Genomic DNA, 16,629 nt, shown 5'->3' with positions numbered 1-16,629 from the left:
TCTTACTGCCTTGTTGTTGTTTTGAGTGGCGTACAATATTTATCTTTTACTTTGAGAGCAATTGCAAGCTTTGATTTGTTATGAGGAAAAAAAAAATTGAACAAGCATCACTGTTGTCCCGCCTCCTCTCCTTTTTTTAAACTTCAGCAGAAAAATGCCATTTGAAAATACAAAATATCACCTGGAAGCAATAGTTATTTCTTTTACACAAGTTTATAAATACAAATCTATACATGTATATTTGGAGAGACCTATTACACACAAGATTGAAGAACATAATTCTTCCAGTAGTGTGTTTTCTGTGAAATGGCAGCTGTTTTAGCTCATGTGTGTTCTGCTGTTAAAGTTCTTTTCATTGACAACTGGTGGTGGTGATGATGATGATGATGAAAATAAAAAATAAAAAAGGATGTGTGGTCTTTTCCTTGTCTGACTTGATATGGGAGCTGAGATAAATACAACTTTGTCTTTTATAACGGTTGGGCAAATACTTTTGATTACAACTTTTACTTTATTCTAGTATTTTTACATTATTCTCATAATTCAATCTTATAATTTCACATGATTTTAATTTTGAGTAGATTGTTTCATTTTGACATTTTTCTAACTATAAATTTAATCTCGTTATTTCTTATCATTTTTACAAAATTTTAACTGAACAAATTGTGAAAAAGAAAAATGCACACGCGGCATATACAGTAAATAGACCTAATATCAGCTAACAGGCCTGTAAAAGGGCTCGCCCATGCGTAGCCCTAAAAATACCCATGGAGGTCAAGAGCGAGCCAGCTGTCCTTTTATTTTGTTGGTACTGACAGTGAAGCAGCTGTCAGTCCATCAAGATTGGCCCCAGAGAGACTAAATTGTCATTTTTAACTTGGAGAAATTACAATTCGATTCTAGTAACATTGCGATTTTATTTACAAAATTTTATGACTTTCACTGGAAAAAAAATGTCCCAAAAATGTCATAGTTTTTTTTTCCCTTATGAAACGAGAACTGGTTCAACAATGTTATTTTTTATTTTTTTAGAAAATTAAAGAAACACGCTGCGTGCAACCTCGAGTGCGATTATGTGTGCCTTTTGCTTGAAGCGTTTCCCGCACACACTTGGCTTTGTGTGTGAACGTCTTGCTGCACAATGTGCAGGCGAAGGGTTTCTCCGTGCGGCGCCATGCTCTCCTCGCGGAAGAATGTGGCGCCGCACACCGAGCAGCCGTAGGGTTTTTCTGCCGTGTGTGTCTTTTAGTGCGCAACCATGTTCGACTTGTGGAAGAAGGACTTACCGCTGACGAAACAAGCAAGGGCTTCGCCTCTGTGTGCGTCCAGCAAGATCTTCTGGGCGAAGCCTTTTTTTTTGCACGCCTAGGAACTGAAGGGTTTCTTCTCTGTGTGAATCCTCAGGTGTTGACACCAAGTTGGACTTTTTGGAGAACTTTTTGCCACAAGAGCAGCGAAAGGGTTTCCCCCGGCATGGGTTGGTGCATGGACCTCCAAACTGCTCTGACACGGGAAGATTTGACTGCAAACGGAGCAAGCGAAAGGACTGTCGCTGGTGTGTGCGCCGTCACCTTCGTGATCCAATTGGGTCATCAAAGATTCATCGGATTGGTCGGCTGTATCGTCACCACTGCCGTGATTGTACTCTAGCGGTTTGACGTCGTCTTCGCTCTTAACGGCTGGCAAATGGCTGCTGTTGGCCTCCTCTTCTTCATCCTTGACGTGGCGGGGCTGCGGTCGCTCTACTTCATCTTTGATGTAAAATGGCCGCTGACGGCCATACTGAAAATCCCAGACTGTGGAACGTCTTTATGTTATTGTACTTGACCAATGAGCCGCGGACCGCCTATGGGACACAAATGAGTCAAACGTGATGTGATAGTTGTTTCAAATTAGGATTGGAACTAATGATTGATAAATTTTGACGCCTCCATAAAATTGTGACTTTATTCCTCCATATATTTTAAATAAAAAATGTGATTATTGAGAGATATACACATTTTCAACATTACAATGGTACTGCTTTGTAAAAAAGCATTTTGATTTGTAGTTGATACAAAGTGATGCATAAAAAGCTGTTTTCCACTATTAATCGTCGCAGGAACTGTTAAACTGCCACAATAAGAGATACCGTGATTGTATAAATGGTGAAAGTATACTATCGAAAAGATGAACAAACAGACAGACCTTGGATGTGCTGCCTCCAGTTGTCGTTGTAGCTCGTTCTCTTCTCTCACTCGACAAAGCTGTTCCTCGTACGACACAAAAAGGACGTCGATCTCTTCGGCAGCCGCAATTAATCGATCCCTCACCAACTCTTTTAACATTTTGAACCTTCTTTTTAATCCGTTACACCAGCTTGGTTAGCCGCCCGAGCGCCTTTGCACTTTCTTTCGCTAACTTCCGCCTATTTCTTCTTCGGCGGTACTATTCCGGTAGCAACGCAGCCATGACGTCAAATGGCCGCCATCTTGCAGTGGTAATGACGGATGAAGTCAAAGCAAAAAGACACTGCATTGGAGGCAGAATACAAATCGTCTTTATAGACAATTAAGAAAACATACACCCTAATATTAGTTATGCTGATAAATAAACGTTTTACAGAGTTTTTGTATTCTTTATCCGTGAAGGACACACTAAAACTATTTGGAAAATGACACTTTTACACACACACACTTAATTGACTGAATCATTATTACCACTGAAGATATTAAAATTGAGTGAAGGCAATGACGATGACAATTACGTATAGTCATGGATACTTTTCAATATTTAGCTTCAGGACGAGTGTAAAACATCTGCCGTTTTGTGCTTGCGCATGTGTGTATTCAAATTGCACTTATAACTAAACTTTGTACCACAAACTGAACAACTAAAAGGTTTTTCTCCTGTGTGTGTTATCATATGTGATGCGAGATGTGACTTTTGAACAAATCCTTTACCACAAACTGAGCAAAGAAAGGGTTTTTCTCCAGTGTGTTTTCTCATGTGTATAATAAATAATGAATTGTTCGCCAAAACTTTACCACAAACCGAGCAGATAAAATTTTTCTTACGGCTTTGGGAAGTTTCCTTGTGGGCATGAGTTGATTTCTTTTGAAAGTATGTCAATAGTTTGTTGCCGCTGTCACAATCTGCAGAACTCCTCAAAGGATCATCCGTGTCATCGCTGTCCGACAGAGGAGCTAAGAAGTTGTGTGGTGAAGGTCCTGGACTGTAATAATGAACCTGTGACCACTCGGGTGGTTTGCCTTTGTGGTCTTCACTCTCCTCAAAAACATTAGTCAGTGGACATTTGCTGACATCAATGTCCTCTTCTTCTTCCTTAATGAGGAGAGTCTGTGGATCTTCTTCGTTCGAGTGTGAGGGCTGTGGATCATCCTGCTCTAAACTGGAGCTCCCTGCATGATGTTGGACATCTACGGAACAAGAGCATTATGTTTAAATTGCAACAGATGATTATTCTGTTGATGATTTTATCAAGCAATCGATGAATCAGATTAAATGACTATCCTTTTTTGAAAACAGCACACTATTTCATGGAGGAAAATACACAGACCGGCTGCTACGTGAACACCCCAGAGCTCCTAAACAAATTATACAATTTCCAACCCCCAAAATATTCGAAATATTTTAATATGACTGCTAAAATACCGTCTGACTGGTCCGTGTACTTAAAACGTGACGCTAAAGCGGTGTTACAATTGGCTGATCAGAAACATCAAGATGGCCTACCTCCATCGCTTTGTTTTGTCTGCTAGCATTTAGACCATTTCTATTTGAAGTAATCATATGAAATGAATATTCACATATATTTTGTGACGGTGAGGTTTTCCCAATTGTTGAAGACAAAGTACGACTCACGGACAAGAAAGTGCTTAAATAAACAGTATAACTAATAGGTAATAACAGTATTGTAGTCTTACTCTTGTTGTGAACCACATACCATTCATGTACTTTTAAACATCCTATGCGATATTTAAATGTCATGATATTTGTGTAAATATACCTTGGACGCGTTGCACAGTTTGAGCGTTATAAAGAGCTTTCAGTTGTCGACGGTGTCGCTCGGTCTCCTCTTTCGCCCGACGAAGTTGCTCTTCGTACGACGAAATCGTTCGTGCAAACAGTCCAAAAATTTCGTCGGCGGCTGTAATTAGGCGCTCCCTTATCAACTCTTTCAACATTTTGATGTTGGAATGTAGACAAGCAAACAATTTGTTCCTCACTCTTTGTCCCTGGTTGTTGATGTAGTGTGGCTTGATCGGCTCACGCCCGTCAGCCTTTTTCTTCTTCGATGGGGCGCTCAGACAGTAGAAAAACGCACCAGATGTGGAAGGGCCGCCATCTTGCGGCGGTATTGACAACTTTCGAATACGTGCGTAAATGGCTAGAAACAATCGAAAAGCAAAGAATAAATGTATGTTTTATATAGATTTCGCATTATCGATAGGTGAAGTTCAAATTTGGTGAAAAGACAAATATTTGTACACACAGCAGCAAATCATGATCAATGAAGATGCCAAAACTGGGTAAAGGCAAGAATGATGAAACTGTGTGGTGCATGGAAGATAATCATTTGTAGTGTACTGAACAGAAAAACAAAACATTTACAATGTTACAGTTAAATAAAATAACTACTGTGAAACAGTTTTCATTCTGTGTTATGTACACGCATGTGTACCTTCAAACTGGACCGATGACGAAACTTTACTCCACAAACTGCGCAACTATATGGTTTCTCTCCTGTGTGTGTTCTCATATGTATTTCCAAATGATACCTTCGAGAAAACGTTTTATGACAAATGGAACAACTGAAGGGTTTTTCCCCCGTGTGCGTTTTGGTGTGTGTCGCAAGGCTGGGTTTTTGAGCAAATCTTTTGCCACAAACGGGGCATGCGAAAGGTTTTTCTCCTGTGTGTGTTCTCAAGTGTATAGTCAATATTGAATTGGCGGAAAAACGTTTCGAACAAAAAGGGCAGGTAAAACACTGAGCTGGTTGTGAAGTCTCTTTGTTGCCAAAGGTTGTCTCAGAGTATTTGGACTTGATTTGGTCACCTTCTTGGTCCGCGTCGCTCCTCACAGGTTCCACATTGCCAAAGAGTGGCACTAACATCTTTTCTGGTGGTGCTGCTCCACTTTGGTCTCTGCTTGGACTGTGAGGATGAAGCCGCATCCACCTGAGTGGTTTGTCTTCATCCTCTCCAGAGACGCCAGTGAGTGGAAACTCCATGTCTTCCTCCTTAATGAGGGGGAGGTGTGGATTATTTTCTTCCCTGGGTGGCGGCGGATGGCCCGGATCTGAACTGGAGACCCCCCATTGCTGTTGGACATCTGCAAGACACGTTTGCTTTTTAAGTGCACTTTTATTTTCTAATATCTAGAACCATTTTTTTTTTGTAGTGCTTCAATACAATCACTGTGATCATGTAACCCAGCTATATTTTTACTTTACTAATTGGTTTAACATTTTTTTGCTCTATTTTTATATGCAAATGTCTGCCTGTTGATTACAGGGGAACGTTCTGTTACCAAAAATGTATGCATTTGGATTTGTAAGTAGTACACCTAAATATAATCTTTTGATTTAGTATGATAAGAAAGCAAACCATGTCCTTGTCTCTCTGAAATTGTGTGGTGCACCCTGAAAACTGCTGGTTTAAAGGTTTCCCAGTGTGGTTTATTTTTAACCAGCAGTTTCAAGGGTGGGGTGGGGAGTGGTTGCATGAGTCGTTTATGTGTGCATGCATGACCTCTTCTGAGGAAAAATAAAACGTTTCTTAGTCCATCGATTAGGTTACAATATTTGCTCGTTTAGTTTCATTATTTAACAGTCACTTAATGAATATGATTAATTTGAGATATAATCCAAAAGCAACACGCAGAGACACATGCATCGAAATGACGAAAAATGAAATCATTTGTTCGTTTTGCATTCAAAATTAAATTTTGCTTGTATTGTTTCGATTCAAATCGAAGGGAAAGCACTACAAACACAGTCCATTATTTATGCGGCGATTTTATTAGGTGCCTTCACATATTCTTCTGGACAGGAAAAGTGGTTGAATAAAACGAAAGGCACGATGGAGGCTCAAACTAATGTCACAAATGTATTCGATGAATGAATGAATGAATTGCTGCGAACATGAAGTTGACATTTCAAATGAACAGACCTTTGACAACGTTGCAAACCTGCTCCAGTTGTCGTCGATGTCGTTCGCTTTCCTCTCTCGCTTGACGAAGTTGCTCCTCGTACGACGCAATGGTTTTCTCAACAAGTCCGAAGATTTCATCGGCGGCCGCAATTAGCCGCTCCCTTACCAACTCCTTCAACATTTCAACACGGTTCAATAAGCACAAAAAGCCAAAAGTTCAACCTCGCTTTTGACTCCTCGTTTTCCGGTTGAGTGGAAGATAGGATAGTTAAGCTAATTTCCGCCTTTTTCTTCTTCGGTGGTGCTTTAACGACAGAGGCGTATTTGAAATGTCAAACGACCGCCATCTTGCAACGGTATTGACGACGGCTCAACAGGAGTGAAGAGGTCTAAAATACATATTTGTACAATGTACAAAAATCGTTAGCAAGAAAAATATAACAAAATAGAGTCAAGGCAATGATGCTAACTTGTGCCGTACGATAAAGGTGACAACAGTCTTCACCTTTAAAAAAAACAAAAAAAACATTAATAGCTTTTTAAGTGATTTAAAAAAAAAGTGGACTACTGCAAAACATTTATTTTTTGTTTTGTTTCTGCGCATGTGTGCATTTAAATTGTATCTATGGCGAAACTTTGCACTACAAATTGAGCAACTAAAGGGTTTTTCCTCCCATGTGTGATACAAGATGAGGTTTTAGCAACGGCTAATCCTGAGTACAAAAGGAAATTTACTATTGAATCAAGTGCTAAAGTCAATAATGATAAATCATGAAACATTTACTCTATCCGTATTGTGTGTGCGCATGTGTGCATTCAAATTGGAACGACGGGCATAGCCCCCTCCACAAATTAAACAATTAAAGGGTTTTTCACCCGTGTGTATTCTCATGTGTGACACCATGCTGGGCTTTTGAGTAAAGGCTTTCCCACAAAATGAGCAACGAAAGGGTTTTTCTCCAGTGTGCGTCCTCATGTGTGCAATCATGCTTGGCTTTTGAGTGAATCTTTTCCCACAAAGTGAGCAATGAAAAGGTTTTTCTCCAGTGTGTGTTCTCAAGTGTCGAATCAATACGGATTTTTTAGCAAAACCTTTACCACAAACTGAGCAGATAAAATATTGTTGGCATGTTTTGGAAGTTTCCTTGTCGCCAAGAGTGATCCTTTGTGTGAAGAGTTTCCGCTGTTTGTCGTCACCTTCACAAGACAAGAGCTTGTTCGGAGGTGGTCCTCCAGAGTGGGTTCCACTTGGAGGGTGGTGTCGAAGCCGTGACGACTCGGGACATTCTTCTTCATTGTTTTTTATCTCCGTATAGAGAGCGGTTTGCGGAAACTTGCTGACTTTAGCCTCCTCCTCTTCCTCTTTAACGTGGAAGGGCTGTGGACGCTCCTCGACCTCTTTTAGGTGGACGGCCAGTTTTTCGTCTTCCTCGGTACCTGCAGAACATGAGCAATGCAAACGAGTGTGGCACAAGTTTGTATCAAGTTTCAATTCCACTCAAATCAACCCTAAACTGACCTTCGCCACGTCTGACAATTTGCTTGCTGTAAATAATTTCCAATTGTCGGCGTTGTCGCTCGCTCTCCTCTCTGGCTCGACAAAGTTGCTCCTCGTATGACGCCATTGTTCTTTCAAATAGTCCGAATATTTCGTCGGCGGCCGCAATCAGTCGCTCCCTTACCAACTCTTTCAACATGTTGATGTAATTGACAGTTCAAAGCCCAACGAGCCTTTGTCCGTCCTGGAAGTCTCAGCGTTAGCAATTATGCGTACTTCCGTCTTTTTCATTTCTTTTCGGGTTTGTGTGGCGTGTTAGCAACCAGCGTCTGGGTGCATTACCGCCATCTACTGGACAAGGCTCTCGATTTATAAAAATATGTGAGAGAGAGAGAGAGAGAGAGAGAGAGAGAGAGAGAGGGAGAGAGAGGGAGAGAGAGAGAGAGAGAGAGAGAGAGAGAGAGAGAGAGAGAGAGAGAGAGAGAGAGGGACAGATTGGGAGAGAGAGAGAGAGAGAGAGAGAGAGGGAGAGAGAGGGAGAGAGAGGGAGAGAGAGGGAGAGAGAGAGAGAGGGAGAGAGAGAGAGAGAGAATGGATAAATGAATGAATGAATCTCGGTACAGTGTCTTTAAACTCGTCATGATGATATTTTTAAAAGATGGTTGCTCACAAAACAGGGAATCTCGAATTTAAATCTTATCATTATAACTTTTAATCTCGCCATGATATAATAATTACATAACAATATTAAATGTACAACATTCAGTGAAAGCATTATTATAAAGTCTGCTTTGGTGGCTAGGAGATGGGAGGGGGAAGCCTGTCAAATATTTACTGTCCCTTCTTATGTGTCCGCATGTGTACAGTCAAACTGTTTTTATGAGCGTAGCTTTCGCCACAAATTGCGCAACCGTAAGGTTTTTCTCCCGTGTGTATTCTCATGTGTGTGACCAAGTGTGACTTGAGAGAGAATGTTTTCGTACACAACAAGCAACCGTAAGGTTTCTCTCCTGTGTGTACTCTCATGTGTGAGCTCATATAATCATTTCGAGAGAACGTTTTACCGCAAACTGAGCAACGAAAGGGTTTTTCCCCCGTGTGGGTCCTCATGTGTTTCACCTCGTGGGACTTGTGAGCGAATCGTTTACCACACAATGAGCACTGAAACGGTTTTTCTCCAGTGTGCGTTCTCATGTGCGATACGACGTGAGACTTGTGAGAGAAGGTTTTACCACACAAGGAGCAACTGAAGGTTTTTTCCCCCGTGTGTGTTTTCATGTGTGATATAAGATATGGCTTTTGGGAGAAAGTTTTACCGCAAGTCGCGCAACTAAAGGGTTTCTCCCTCCCGTGTATTTTCATGTGAGATTCCGCATGTTCCTTACGAGAGAAGGTCGTACCACAAACTGAGCAAGGAAAGGGTTTTTCCCCTGTGTGTGTCCTCATGTGTGAGTCCCGATGCGGCTTTTGAGAGAAGGTTTTACCGCAAGTTGAGCAACTATAGGGTTTCTCCCCAGTGTGCGTTCTCATGTGTCTGATCAAATATTGTTTTGCAAAACCTTTACCGCAGACTGTGCAGGTGACGTGTTTTTTACACGTTTGTAAGGTTTCCCGGTTGCTAAGAGTTGTCTCTTTTTCAGAGCATTCCAACGCTTTCTCGTCACCTTCTGCGTTACTCCTCAAAAGTTCTTCCGCGTCGTCACCGTCCGACAGTGGAGCTAAGCGCTTGTCCGATGGTGGCGCTCCACGGCGATCCTTACTCGGACTGGCATAATAAAGCTGCGACCACTCGGGCGCTTCGTCTTCATCGTCTTCTCTCTTCACCACCACGACGGTCAGCGGGAACTTGCTGACGTCAGCTTCCTCCTCCTCTTTAATGAAAAGGCGAGACGGATCCACTTGATCCAAACCGGAGCTTCGGCGGCGCTGCCAGACATCTGCGAGACGTAAGCAGCACAGTTGCATAAATAACTCCTCGTGAACAAGTGATGAGATAGCTCTTCAAAACAAATATTTAAATCAGCCCATCATCATCACCTTCACAGTCTATGTCGCTCCTTAAAGGTTCTGGTATATCGTCACCACAGGACAGTGGAGACAAAAAGTTGCCTCGCGGTCCTCCGAGATGGTCTCCGGTCAAAGAGCGACCATGGATCGATGACCACTCGGGCACTTTGTCGTCGTCGTCTTCGGTCTTCACGACAATGACAGTCAGCGGCAATTTAGTGACATCGGCTTCCATTTCTTCGTCCGTAAGGTGAGAGTGCGACGAAGCCTCTGCTTCATTCTTAACATGTGGAGGTTTTGGTTCTATTTGGCAACCAATCAGCTGGCGGACATCTATGACACATATTTAAAAATCAAAATCAAACAGACACGTCATTACGTCAATCAATGTTTAATTAGTTTGTTATAGGTTGAAGTGCCATCATACATGTCAGTGTCCTCATTATCTTTGAAACATTTTTCAAAATAAAATAATCCATTTTTAACGACAATGTTGTAAGACGAGTTTGGCGCTTGGGAATCGTTTTATTTTCAAATTGTATACGAACATTTTGGAAGAAGTCTGTTATTTCCAAATGCTTGCTATTCACGGTGGATTTGAATCAGTAACGCCTGACAAATAGTGAGGATTTACTATATATTTGAATTATGATTACATTTTATTGTTGTTATTATTATCATTATTATTGGCAAGTAAGTAGTATTTCTATATGGCTACGACAAACTCTCTTTAGAAGACCCACTCATGTTTAGAATACGAAGATTTTTGGGGGGGGCGTTATTATTGAGCAAAAATGTGTTCAATGAGCAAGACGGGTAAACAAACCTTGGAGAATTTGAGTGGAAGAAAGCATTGCCGGTTGTCTCTCAAGCTCCTCCCTCGCTTGACAAAGTTCAATTTTGGGCATATTTATGTTATCTGTTGGAGTGCTCTCGCCTCTGCTCTCTGATGTGGCCGTCACCCAACTTCCGCTTTTCTTCTTCGGTGGTGCTTCGGGAGCTACTAACGCACCCGTGACGAACGGCCGTCACCTTGCGGCGGTAATGCGGAGGCGATGGTGAGAAAAAGTTGGAGTGGGCGTTTTTATAGGGACTAATAGAAAAGAAACAATAACAAGTACAATTTGGGGTCCATATTAGAGTCAGCATAATAGTTTAGTATTACGAGGGAAGTGAGATTTATTGAAAAATAGAAAAAGTCTTTTTGCAGAAAAATAATTCTTACATTTGTTGATTTAAAAGTGAGATTTTTGTTTTGATTAATTGTGACTAAAGTATGTCAAAAAGTAATATGAGAAATTTATTTTGACATGAATATAAGACTTATGGGCACTGTCAAGTTAGCAGCGGTTTTATTTCTTTCTCCTTTATTGTATTTTTCACCCATTAGCTCAACATAACTGTGGTCAAATATTCATGCTGCAGATTGATTTGATCATTTTTGACTATAAGGTTGTATTTCATGGATTGTTTTATGTTTATGAGTAGAACATTTTGTTTCAGCTGCAGGTAATTTTTAAAATCTGCTTCAAATAAAACTCACGTAGCAAAAGTCATATTTTTATTGAATTAAGAGGGAAAAATATGTGGTTTGTTTGGTGCCTGCCGCAGTATTACAGGTGATGACTGAACGCCGCCGTAAGCTAGCACAACATCATATCATTGGTCGAATAGAGTTTTTATGTATCATAATTATTAGTGTTGGTTACCTGGTGAGTAGTCAAGAGCTGAGTCCTCATATTGGTGCTGGTCTAAAAAAAAAGTGGTATCGAATATCCCTAGGATTTACGTCAATTTAGGATCATTCAAGTAGATTGAAGAATATGAAGATAGAGTAGCAGAAAAAGCTTCAAATCTGCAAAGATGTTGAACAGCTGCGTACGGCAACTCTGACTTTGATCCACAACATTCCGTAAACGTTTATTCTTTGCCTTCATTGTGTGTTTGCATGTGTGCGGTCAAATTGGCCCTGAGAGTGTATCGTTCGCCACACTCCAAGCAACTATAAGGTTTGTCTCCCGTGTGAGTTCTCATGTGCGAGTCCTCCTGTTCCTTTTGGGAGAAGGTTTGATGACAGAGTGAACACCTCCTGGGTTTCTCTCCTGTGTGTCTTCGCATGTGCGTCACCAGGTTTGACTTGTGAGAGAATGGTTTGTCGCACAGTGAGCAGCTGAAGGGTTTTTCTCCCGTGTGCATTTTTAGGTGGGATTTCACATGTTCCTTACGAGAGAATGTTTCGGCGCAAAAAGGGCAGGCAAAGGGTTTTTCTCCTGTGTGTGTTCTCATGTGTGATGCAAGATATGGCTTTTGAGAGAAGGTTTTACCACACGCTGAGCAACTGTAGGGTTTTTCTCCAGTGTGTATTCTCATGTGTGATTCCATATTTTGTTTTTGTGAGAAGGTTTTAGCACAAAAGGAGCAAGTGAAGGGTTTCTCTCCTGTGTGCGTTCGCACGTGCAATTCCAAATGCGGCTTTTGAGAGAAGGTTTTCCCACAAGTTGAGCAAGCGAAGGGTTTTTCTCCCGTGTGCGTTCTCATGTGTGTCATCATATGTTGCTTTTTGAAAAAGCCTTTAGCACAAACTGAGCAGGTAAAAAGTTTTAGACGTGTTTGTGGCGTTGCTTTGCTGCCAAGAGTCTCTTTTTCCAAGCATTTCGACTGTTTGCCGTCACCTTCGTGGTCTGCGTCATTCCTCAAAGGTTCGTCCATGTCGTCGCTGTCTGACAGCGGAGCTAAGAGGTCGCGTGGTGGTCCTCCATCACGATGATGAGACCGTTCAGGTGCTTCATCTTTGTCATCTTCACTCTCCATCATTGGCAACTTGCTGATGTCAAACTCCTTGTCTTCCTCTTTAATGCAGACTCGTTGAGAATCCTCCTCCTCTTTATCATGAAGATGTTCTGGCTCCTCCTTTTTAACATTGTTGAACTCTGGAACCTGCTCTTCCTCTTTCACATAGGAGACCTGTGGATCCTCCTCTTCCTTTTTCACGTGGGGGGGCTCCCGATGTGCCTGCTGAAGACCGAGCGGCTGCTTGACATCTGCAGGACACATGAGCAATAGTTAGGAGAAGACAATGTAAATGACATTAAAAATTCACCATATACTGTCACTGTGTGGGGAGCGGTGTTGCCAGAGTTATCTGGAAAAAAAAACTTACTTTGTTACTTGAATCATTACTTGACTTAAAAAGTGACTTAAATTCCTGAGTACTTAATTTAAAAATATTGCAAATAGCTTTATTAGTTACATTCAATAAATGCAGACAACTCTAACATTAAATTAACAACTGGTTTTCCCCACTACTTCATTAAAACTTAAATATTAAATATAAAAAATGTATTTCATTTGTTCAGTCCTCCCATTCAAACGTCCACATTCTTAAATACAAATCTTTTTTTTTGGAAGCGCTTTCACAATTGTCATTGTTAACAAAGCGCTTTAAAAAAACATTAAATAACAATACAACAAAACACATGACATAAAACAATGGCAATAATATAAACATACTTGTTTGAAGCGGTTATAGAAGAAAGAGAGGAAATTCGAAGTCTCTTTTCACTCTAGTGGATCAGAGGGGTCATGATGGTGTTAAATGAGCTAGCAAAAGAAGAGTGAACGCACCTTGGACAGTTTGAGTGGAGGAAATGGCGTCATGTTGATGCCAGAGTCTCTCTTGTTGTAGTTTTGCTCGACAAACTTCATTTTTGGACATTTTCACGTTGTCTTTTGAGGCGATTTAATCACTTCACCCTCGCTTTCTCACGTCCTCGGAGTCGGCGCTCTCGATTTCTCTCTCTCTCTCACTCGCGCCTTTTCTTCTTCGGTGGACCTTTAACAGCAACTAAAGGAGCCATGACGCGGAACGACCGCCGTCTAGCGGCGGTATTTATGAGCAACGGGACGGATGGATGAGTAAATATAGTCGCACGTTGATAGGTGAATCCACATTGTCACACTTTATTACAGCGCGAAAGCAATTACAAAACATAAATAGGTTTTGAAATACATATAAATATATAAATACATGTAATAAATAGTAAATAAATAATAAATAAATACATGTAATAAATAGTTAAATAAAATGCATAAATATGAAAGAAAGCATTTCAATTGAATTGTACAACAACATAATTGAGCTAATAATAGTAAAATAATTTCAGTGACATGTGCCTTTTTAGGGGCGTTGGACTACCTGCCCTAAATGTGTCAACAGATTCTGTTGACTTTTTCTGATTGTCTTCTCTCTTCTCCAGTAAAAAACAAAAAACATTTAGTTCTGCCTCTGGATGTTGAAGGTGACATATCGGTTGCCGGTGCGCTGGCTCATCTCCACGGGCATGTCGTCCTCCTCAGCCGTGCTGATGAACCAATTAGGGTAGCGCACCGACGCCAGGGTGCTGAGACTAATGCCCGAGTCGCTCTTGTAAAAGAGGAAGCGCAGCATGTCGCTGTCCAAGGTCACACCCATCAAGCTCTGCCTGTTCTCCACCTGCTCTAAGTGCAGCATGGGCTTATTGCCCTCCTGGGAACACGACAGGAACAAGTTGGTCCCCTTGATGCCCAGGGCCACTGGTCGGGCTTCCGTGTTGGGGTTAGGGTGAACATAGGTGGACATGTTGAGGTTGACTGCAACGCATAAGAGAGCATTTTAGATGGTTGGAAGAAATATCGGGTACTCATTACAGAGGAGAAAGAATATATACAGGCGACGACTGCTATATTGTCTCTTCAGCAATCACAATGTAATGTAAATTAAATTAAAACATACACAGTTCCCCACCTTTGCGGTGACCGTTTCCTCCCTGCAATAGGACTGCATGCAGCTCCATGCTTTCCCTGAGCAGCACCAGACTTTTCTTCTGGCTGTCGCTCACGCTGCACTCGTACTGGCCCGTCCGGGTGAACTGATTCCTCGGAGGTCGCGCCTCAGGCATGTGAATCACTGAAATATATATATATATTTTTTAAAAACACATGAGCCTGGGAAAACACCAATGTCTTTTTGTATACAGGAGAGTTCTAATAGTTTGGGATTTTTCATCATCGTTTTAAAATAGTTGGGTTTTTTTTTAATTCCGTTTTTTTTAAATTAGTTTTTGATCAAGTATGTTAAAATAATGCTTCATTTCACGTCGTTTGTATTCATTTTACGATGCGGCGCAGTGGATTTATAATTTGGTTAAATGCATAAAGAAGGTGTTCAGTACCTTCAACTAGGTCGTCCATGATGATGTTAAGGAGGTTTTCGCCACTGAAGTTTCTTTTGAGGGCCGTCTCGGTACGGCTGCCCTTCAACCTCTTGACGGCGACCACCAGATTGACCACCTGCCTCATGGTCCGGGGGTGACGGGAGACCTCAAGGCCCAGTCCCGGAGGCAGAATGGGGCTCACGGGGCATTTCATCTCTGCGGCCATCTTTTCACAGAAAAAAAAACAACCACATACGTTAGATATTGTCTTGTACGAACACAGCCAAATGTCGCTGCTAACTGTTCTTCCTCACATAATATGTCAAGGAAAATATTCTGTTGATATTCCATAAAATGCCATTGACAAATGTTCTTGCTTTTTCCCTTCCACTCAAAGAATCAGATGAAAGTACTGTACCTTGTTTTGGTGTGTTGTTGTAGTAGTAGTGAGAGTTGTCTGGTAGAAGCGCTCAGCTTTGTTGTTGCTGTGGTTGTGCTTGCGTGTCCTAACCTGAGTGCTTTTATGAAGCACCTGAGGAATTTCCCGCTACACACACACAGGAAGTGGGAGGGGCCATGATGACGACGTCACGCCCCCGTGACGCAATACTGTAAAGTCAAGTTCATTGTGTAGTATGCTGAAACTTGAGAAAATGTCAACTGAGAGCATCTTTAAAAGTCAATCTAAACTAGTCTTCAAAAAGTGAATTTATCAAAGTAAAAATTACAGTAAGATCTAAATTAATAGGCTACATTATTTTTTTTTCTTAGAATATTCCTTTTTTTTTCCTTTAGGATTTTGATGTTTTAACCATTATTATTATTTTTTTTTAGGTCAACTTTTTTTTTTTTTTTTTACTACTTGCACTTCCTCATCCTGAGAATTGAGTTGCCTTTGATGCAAGTAAAAATTCCGTCAGTTTGGCGTTGCACAAGCGCGGCTATGTTTACGATTTCACCATCAAGATGTAAACCGTGACGCTACACATTCTTTTCTTCCAGACTAATTGCATTATTTTTTTTTTTTGATACACGGATGTGGTCGGAGGGATTGGTTAAGCAAGAATCCTAGTCCTAAGAACAAACTAGTTTTTTTCTGAGTACTTTAAATCTTTCAGGCAAAATATTTGTTTTTTGTAAACGAATAAAAAGTTGAAAAGTTAATAGGCTTAAACTAAAAAGAAAGAAATTGTGCTCTTTAAATAAAAATAAACTTTTTTTAGATAAAAAAAAATAGACCGACGTAACAAGAATGAAGTATTTTTTGAATCTATTATGGTATTTCAAAGAAAGTCTTAACAATTTTATGATCCATTTATGTTCAAATATCAGCAACAATCGATGTTAACCGTTGGCAGGTCAATGCTGTTTTGCATCTTTTGTTAGCATGAAGCTAAGTGGAAAGGCAAATCTAGGAAATTTCCCTGAGATTTTTTTTTTTCTCCATAAAGAAAAGTCTGTTTTTCTTCAGGAACCGCTCTAAATTGTGGCACTAAATTGGTCATTTTTCATAAAGTAAAGAAATATGATTTCCTTTCATACCTGGTCAGCTCTAAAAGTTGACGGGCGACTAAGACCAAGTGTTGGGCGTGTTACAACGAGATCGCTCCCACTCATGGGTGCATAGCGACAGCTAAGAGGAGGAAGTGAAAGGATTTATTTTCCTCTTTTATTCAGGGCAAGAATTCATGGCTCTTTCACATGTGGGGATTTTTCTCGGTCAAACCGGTTTTGTTTGCTGATAATCAAAAAGGCTGATGATGAAAGAGCCTTTAGT

The 16,629-nt window shown here is 40.9% G+C and overlaps 5 protein-coding genes across 7 annotated transcripts; all 5 read right to left on the bottom strand.

Moving 5' to 3' along the window:
* Positions 1-2,527: 2,527 nt before the first annotated feature.
* LOC147058443 (uncharacterized) lies at positions 2,528-6,336 on the bottom strand. Of its 2 annotated transcripts, XM_085909266.1 has the most exons (5): positions 6,174-6,336; positions 5,059-5,334; positions 4,230-4,390; positions 4,010-4,150; positions 3,271-3,419 (listed from the first exon to the last, which is right to left on the bottom strand). In XM_085909266.1, the coding sequence occupies exons 1-4, from the start codon at positions 6,334-6,336 to the stop codon at positions 4,049-4,051; spliced, it is 702 nt and encodes a 233-aa protein (XP_085765392.1). In that variant the 3' UTR covers positions 3,271-3,419; positions 4,010-4,048. The 2 variants fall into 2 exon arrangements, with proteins under 2 accessions (XP_085765391.1, XP_085765392.1); XM_085909265.1 differs by having other exon boundaries at positions 2,528-3,419; positions 4,010-4,390.
* A 142-nt stretch (positions 6,337-6,478) lies between these two features.
* LOC147058442 (uncharacterized) lies at positions 6,479-7,965 on the bottom strand. The gene is made up of 2 exons (XM_085909332.1): positions 7,675-7,965; positions 6,479-7,592 (listed from the first exon to the last, which is right to left on the bottom strand). The coding sequence occupies exons 1-2, from the start codon at positions 7,850-7,852 to the stop codon at positions 6,925-6,927; spliced, it is 846 nt and encodes a 281-aa protein (XP_085765458.1). The 5' UTR covers positions 7,853-7,965; the 3' UTR covers positions 6,479-6,924.
* A 376-nt stretch (positions 7,966-8,341) lies between these two features.
* On the bottom strand, positions 8,342-10,947 carry LOC147058441 (uncharacterized). The gene is made up of 3 exons (XM_085909261.1): positions 10,487-10,947; positions 9,691-9,993; positions 8,342-9,590 (listed from the first exon to the last, which is right to left on the bottom strand). Exons 1-3 carry the CDS (start codon positions 10,566-10,568, stop codon positions 8,485-8,487), a joined length of 1,491 nt encoding a protein of 496 aa, XP_085765387.1. The 5' UTR covers positions 10,569-10,947; the 3' UTR covers positions 8,342-8,484.
* A 260-nt stretch (positions 10,948-11,207) lies between these two features.
* On the bottom strand, positions 11,208-13,509 carry LOC147058440 (uncharacterized). Its single transcript, XM_085909301.1, has 2 exons — positions 13,285-13,509; positions 11,208-12,701 (listed from the first exon to the last, which is right to left on the bottom strand). Exons 1-2 carry the CDS (start codon positions 13,373-13,375, stop codon positions 11,581-11,583), a joined length of 1,212 nt encoding a protein of 403 aa, XP_085765427.1. The 5' UTR covers positions 13,376-13,509; the 3' UTR covers positions 11,208-11,580.
* Positions 13,510-13,619: 110 nt separating this feature from the next.
* il1b (interleukin 1, beta) lies at positions 13,620-16,454 on the bottom strand. Of its 2 annotated transcripts, XM_085909348.1 has the most exons (5): positions 16,395-16,454; positions 15,271-15,461; positions 14,871-15,078; positions 14,444-14,605; positions 13,623-14,289 (listed from the first exon to the last, which is right to left on the bottom strand). In XM_085909348.1, the coding sequence occupies exons 3-5, from the start codon at positions 15,076-15,078 to the stop codon at positions 13,934-13,936; spliced, it is 726 nt and encodes a 241-aa protein (XP_085765474.1). In that variant the 5' UTR covers positions 15,271-15,461; positions 16,395-16,454; the 3' UTR covers positions 13,623-13,933. The 2 variants fall into 2 exon arrangements, with proteins under 2 accessions (XP_085765476.1, XP_085765474.1); XM_085909350.1 differs by lacking the exons at positions 15,271-15,461; positions 16,395-16,454 and having other exon boundaries at positions 13,620-14,289.
* Between the last annotated feature and the right edge of the window lie 175 nt (positions 16,455-16,629).

The sequence above is a fragment of the Syngnathus leptorhynchus genome, chromosome 4, assembly GCF_054491065.1.
Source record: "Syngnathus leptorhynchus isolate UIUO chromosome 4, UIUO_Slep, whole genome shotgun sequence".
Classification (NCBI taxonomy): Eukaryota; Metazoa; Chordata; class Actinopteri; order Syngnathiformes; family Syngnathidae; genus Syngnathus; species Syngnathus leptorhynchus.
The sequence above is the reverse complement of the archived record's forward strand: the minus strand, read 5'-3'. Positions and strand labels throughout refer to the sequence as shown.